Source organism: Castanea sativa, chromosome 11 (genome assembly GCF_040712315.1).
Source record: "Castanea sativa cultivar Marrone di Chiusa Pesio chromosome 11, ASM4071231v1".
NCBI classification, from domain to species: Eukaryota; Viridiplantae; Streptophyta; class Magnoliopsida; order Fagales; family Fagaceae; genus Castanea; species Castanea sativa.
Genome location: NC_134023.1, coordinates 30529849 through 30536087, shown reverse-complemented (window position 1 = coordinate 30536087; position 6239 = coordinate 30529849). Strand labels below are relative to the sequence as shown.

General features: G+C 33.2%; 1 protein-coding gene across 1 annotated transcript; it reads right to left on the bottom strand.

Annotated features, from left to right (window-relative positions):
• Positions 1-1128: 1128 nt before the first annotated feature.
• On the bottom strand, positions 1129-5496 carry LOC142615867 (abscisic acid receptor PYL9-like). The gene is made up of 3 exons (XM_075788780.1): positions 4964-5496; positions 3971-4186; positions 1129-1875 (listed from the first exon to the last, which is right to left on the bottom strand). Exons 1-3 carry the CDS (start codon positions 5087-5089, stop codon positions 1660-1662), a joined length of 558 nt encoding a protein of 185 aa, XP_075644895.1. The 5' UTR covers positions 5090-5496; the 3' UTR covers positions 1129-1659.
• Between the last annotated feature and the right edge of the window lie 743 nt (positions 5497-6239).

Here is a 6239-nt window from a genome sequence, read left to right as displayed (position 1 = left end):
ATTACCCCATAAAATCACAATTAATAAGAAATTACCCAATAAAATCACAATTTTGAAGACATTGTTATTTGATCTAACTCAAAAGAAACTCATGAAACAAAAAGAAAAACAAAGTTTACCTTGAAAGAGAAAGCTAGGCGTGAGAGACAATTGAAAGTGAATAAGTTGAGAGAGAGAGAGAGAGAGAGAGAGAGAGGAGAGAGAGCCAGCGTGAAGAGTGGAGAGAGTATCGAGAAGGAAGAAATCGTGGGAGAGAAAGAGTCAGCAGAGTCTTCAAAGCTAAAGAGATTTGAGAGAAATTTGAGAAATGGAAAGAAATAACGTTTTAAGATTTAGGGTTAGAAGTAACATTTTACATAATTTTTTTTATTTGAATAGTTTGTAATTTTGTTAATATGATAAGGGTAAATTGGATAATTTATTTGATCAATAATTTATGTACTCTACTCTCCCTTTAATTCTCTCTAATATGGAGAAATTAAAAATAAAGTGTTAAAAGTAGTTAAAACCCCTCCAAAACCCTCTCCCTCACTCCTTAAACAAAATCAAAACAAGATAATTTAATTACTCTCCCTCCCTCTGCTCTACTCCCCTCCTTCCCTTTATATCCAAACAGAGCATTAGAGTACCAAATGAAGATTAGGGATGTGATTTTAATTATCTACTCCCCTCCTTCCCTTTGTATCCAAACAGAGCATTTGATTACCAAATGAAGATTAGGGATGTGATTTTAATTAAGGGAGATACTACCGTTAGAACATTGCTATGTGGTCACCTTTTTATTTAGAAAAACATTAGACAGGTAAACGTGTGTGGAAAATAAAATATCTTTCAAGTATCTTTTAAAGTATTTCAAATGTCTTTTCCTATTCTCATTGAGATTTGTGTTCCTTGTTTTGCTCCATTTATGGCTGGTTGAGTTGAGAAAAAGTGGGCATGCTCTGGCAAACCCAAAGTTTGCAATCCTTGAGAAGAAGACAATAGAGTGAGACAGAGAGTTGAATTGGGCATCTCCTTTAGTAGCTTTTTTGAGGTGGAACTGACATGGAAATTGTTGCTAAGGTGCAATCCCATAGCAACCTCAAGTGAGCCTTTGCTAAAGACATTTCCATCTAAAACACAGTTAAAGACGAGAAAGAAAATTTTGACAATAATTTACTAGACAACACAGCATGTACAAAATAAACAACAAACTGCTACCCAAAGGTTCTCTCCTCAATCCTCCCTGCACCTATAAACTGCAACTACAACTACAACTACAACATGAAATTCCGGGGTTCCATAATCCATAAGACAATTCTTTCCAATATTAGTATTTACAAATAACCATAGTCGCATTAAGTACCACCATGCACAAAACCCAAAAAATATAACAGTAAAAGGAACTTTCCCACATCCATTCATGGAGAACACTGAAAACTTAGGAACCTCATCCTCGGACATTGAAAGAGAAATCCCAACAAACAAACAAGAAAAAGCACTAGGAAAGAGTGGAATGATTCCCATGAGATGGAAAAGCAACAGCCAGCAATGTATCCAAAACTTCTGAGAACATAGAAGGACATCTCCTGTCAATCTCTACACAGCATAAGGATCTAAAAGCCTTCATCTGGAGGTATAAATGTGGTCTGCCACACTTCTACCCCATCCCCAAATTCACTATTGGATGATGGGTTCAGTTCGGTCCTGCACGGCCATCCTCTCAGAGACATCAGCCAAGGATTTCAAGTTGCACCTGATCAACGCCTCGACAAAGTAACGTGTATCTTCCATGGTATTCCCATCAGGCACATCCACCAGAAAGGACTCAATCACCAGGGTCCCTGGCCTTCCATCAATAACCTCTGGATGGACTGTAATGATAGAAGAGTAGTTCTGCGAATTTAAGGAAAAGTTGTAAACAGCAGAGACATTCTCTTAGTTGACAGAAAATTAGTAATTACATTAATGCTACATGCTCCACTCTTATTTAAGCTTGTTTAACCCTGGAATGGTATCCATCTGTAAAAAAGCACTGGGGCATTATTAGCCTGGCTAATGGTGTATGATAACTACTGTTAACAGATTATGTGATGGAAGATGAGAAGTCCTCATCCAAAGCTACCAAAGAGAAGTCACTTCTTTCTCTGGAACAAAATTATCTCAACAATTTTTTTTAAAAAAGTCAGATTTTCCCATACCGGTCAGTCTCTTTTCAAAATCATTCAGAGAAATTTATATTTTTTTCTTTCTTCAAACAGAAAGAACGAAAAAATTGATTGAAAACTCAACTCTGCAGAAGAAACTGCCTTCTTTTGGGCAACCCATATGCAGCAAAATTTAACACAAGTACAAAAATCCCAAGAAAAAACAAGGTATATCCTACCCCCTTAAAATATTCTGAACTTTCCTTTTTCTTTTGTTTTCCTTTTTCCTCTTTTTATTCAATTAGATATATCATATGTGGCACAGATTCAATTAGTTAAAAGGAATTTGATGTATGGCAGAACAAGGTGGTTAATTTTTATCATTTGTCATACATATCATTTTTTTTATTATCATTGGTCATTTTTAAAAATATATTTGGCCATTTTCAGAATTTTCTAGAATACAGTTGCTTTCTGTTAAGGAATTTATAGAATTTTTCTAATAAAAAAAAGTCCTTATATGTTAGTATATTAATTTCGGTATGTTTATAAATATTTTTACTAGATAATTAAGTTTTATGGAGCCTATGAATTGGCATAAGCCTGTAAAAGAAATAAGAATACAATTTAATTAACAAAAGTTCGTCATGTTATCTTCCTCATATATTCAATGAGCCCCTTATGGATTTAGATTTACGTCTAGCTAAGACAATATCTAACTCTTTCACACTTCTGATTCTGCATTATTTGGTATCAAAGCTCGTTGACATTTTGATATGGTGAAAGATAAAGACAGGTAAAAATTCAAGCTAATAATGAGAGAAAAACTGTGGATCCTATGAAGTTCACATCATATGCTCATCAATTTAGGGTTAAATGTCAGTAAGAATTGTCAAAATGATGGAAGTAATTGTGTTGGGGATTTCAAATTCTGGATTATGATTGTATTCCTTACATTAATAGAATATCAAATACAAATGACTTTGTAGATTAGTTGTTTAAATTTAAAAAGATGGTAAATACCTACATCACATAAACTTGATGGTTATCTGCAAATATAGTAGAATTCAATAAGGTATAAATATAATTCATTCTTGGGCCAATGAGCTCTAACTCAAATGACATTGATCGTAAGTTCAAGGCTTATTTGCGGGTGTGTAATTATCCCCAAAAAAAACTGTTCATGAACAAGGATTAGATCATTGCCAACAAAGCAATTTTTTCCTTGTAATTGTGATAAAATATTCTTTAATACTGATGGAATGATGAACTTTTAATTTAATAATCATGATGAGTTTTTATGTGCAGCCATCAAATGAAAATATCAGTTGAAGATTGATGTGAAGAAAATGTAGGGTATTCAATTCATGAAGATTTATTTTGGAAATCTTTTGAAGAAATTGTGATGGTTGATAGAATCATTAGAGCATACAATATGCAAATTGGTCGTCATCCATACATAACTATATGCTGCCATCCAAGATATTGTCAAACCACCAAGAAATTTGTTTGATTGGCAAGATACAAATACCCTTGGTAGGTTTAAAACCCATAACCTCACCCTACACCTTGCGCTCTTATATCTGGTTGAATTAGTAATAACAAAAGTCCCAAGTTCAGTGGAAACCAGGTAAAAATAACAGAGCAGTCCGATGCACTTAGATAAATTAGTATGGTTTTTGTTAAAAAGCAATAGGAAACTTTGCATTTTCCTGAACCATACTTGCATGCAACTCTACACAACCATACAATTGTAATTATTCATTTGAGACCTGAAAATGAATAAGAGAAAGCAAACAGCAGTGATAAGCAAAGAACAAATAAGTAGTTAAAGATAATCATACCCTCAGCCTGTGATCGCCACCAACAATCCTAATGCCAAGAATGTGCTCCTCATCATTAAGAAGTTCCAACCTCTCAGTGCTTGTCGTGGCAGGAAGCCCAGATTTAACATTCACTTCTCTTACACTCCCAATACCAAGGTCCCCATTCACCACACACCTGCTCACAAAGGGCTTGTACTTCTGAGGTTGATCGAACCTCCTCACCAATGACCATACCTGATGAAAGTAATGTTCCCATTAACAACACAAAAAGCTGAAAATCAAACAATCACATAAGGGGCAAAAGACAATTATCCACTTTCAACCAAGTATCTATGCTCAAAGCAATAACCATCTATTTCTTTGCTATGAACATGTATTAAGAAAGGAAATGAAAATTTGAATCCTCAACTAGTATAAAGCTAGTTGAGTGGACTTTGTCAGTTGCCAAATAAAGTCAAATCTTAACATTTAAAAGTAACTCAATTTCTTTCATTCATCTTTCCAAAACGAATGGATGAAAAAGTGAATATTACATAAAGATTACATCATTACAGAGAAAAATTAAGACTTCAAATTACATAAAGATTACATCATTAGAACCTTACACTCAAATTCCAAATGAAAAAAAAAAAAAAAAACTACATATAAGATAATACAAAACTAATCACCTTAAATTCAACTATTTTGACACTAAAAGTCAAAATTTGAGAAAAACCAGAAACTAATAACCCACCATATACAATAATTCCCACAAATAAAAACCATCCGAACCAAAAATCAAAACTAAAAAGCAAGCAAAACCCAGAAACAAAAACATCATGAACCAAACAAAATCATTTAAAATCGACCAGTAAAACCCAGATCTTAAACGTCCAAAAAAGAAAAGAAAAAAGTCAAACCCCACCTAAAAATCCTTGCAAAAAAGAAAAAGTCAAGGAAATCAACGACATGAAAATGAAAAAGAAACCAAAGAAAGTGGTGATCGGCGGTTGAGAGTAAAAATAAACATACAAGATGAACAGGGGCTTTGATGTGCTTGACGAGGGCAGAGGTACACTGATTCTCTCTGGGTTCGTGCCTGTGGTGTCTCCCTATGTACTGCGCTTCCATTGCTCCAAAGGCTTCACCACTGTTCATCTCAATTACTCTCTCTCTCTCTCTCTCTCTCTCTCTCTAAAAAGAAATAGTATTAGGCAAGACCAGAGGGTTCGAGAGATAGTAGAAGAGATGGTGCGGAGTGAGATAAGCTTGAGCTGAAAGTGAACTTTTGGGGTCGCAGGGAAGTTTTGGTTTTTGTTGGTGTTTATTAAGTTTAACGAATTAAGGTAAAGGTAACACTACAGACAACCTTATTACTACTTTAGTTTGGCTGAACCACTTACCACTTAAGCACTTGGAAACCAAAGCCTTGTCAAAAATCTATGAATTCACCCTCCACCGACAATCCTTTTTATTTTCTAGACGAATATATTGCTCAGTGCTCAATTCTCATGACCACTCTCCAACAAGGCTAGGAAGTGGATTTCAATTAACTTGATAGATGTGTCATAAATCTATCTACTACATTATCCATTAGGAGATTTTCAAAATGTCTTGAACACAAGCACGTGGATTGCGCGTGTTCAGAGACTGTTTGTTTTTTTATTTGGATAAAAATTAATAATTTAAATCTATTAAAATTTGAAAATATATTTTTAAAATTTTCAAATAAGTAAAAATGATAAACTTTATAAATAAGCAATAATTGTAATTTCTTTTTTGAATGTGTATTTAAAAGTAGTGTAATAATATTAAGAAAAGTTTTGGTAGGAAAAATAAGAAGAACATAAGGGAAAGAATGCTAAATTTTAGGAATACTAAATTTTGAAAGTGGTGTAATAAAAGCTAACCACCTATGATTTTTTGTAAAAATATTGTGAAAATATTGTGAAATTTATGACCTTAATTCTAAGAAAAGTTACTATTTATTAATGAGGGTATTTTTTTTAATCATATAATAGTCTAATTTAAAGAGTCCAATCCTCTCATATATATATACTAGCACGCCCATGCTTAGAGGCTCTTTTATTTTTTTTTCGGTAAAGGTTAATAATTTGCATCTATTATAATTTAGAAATTTTTTTTTCAAACAAATAAAAATGATAAAATTTAGAGATAAGTAGTAACCGTAATTTCTTTTTTTTTAAGGTGAAGGGGAAAACATCCTCATTAATGAAGGGTAACTTCATTTAGAAATAGGATCTTAATGTCAAATAACAAATTTCATTTTAAATTAAAAAAGAGAACT

What these genes read in the sequence shown, in the direction of transcription:
- LOC142615867 (XM_075788780.1), bottom strand. Translation starts at nt 5,089, where the DNA reads ATGAACAGTGGTGAAGCCTTTGGAGCAATGGAAGCGCAGTACATAGGG. An exon ending in TCAAAGCCCCTGTTCATCTT is followed by an intron (nt 4,187 to 4,963) that starts GTATGTTTATTT and finishes TACTTTCATCAG; the next exon opens with GTATGGTCATTGGTGAGGAG. An exon ending in GTGGCGATCACAGGCTGAGG is followed by an intron (nt 1,876 to 3,970) that starts GTATGATTATCT and finishes TTAAATTCGCAG; the next exon opens with AACTACTCTTCTATCATTAC.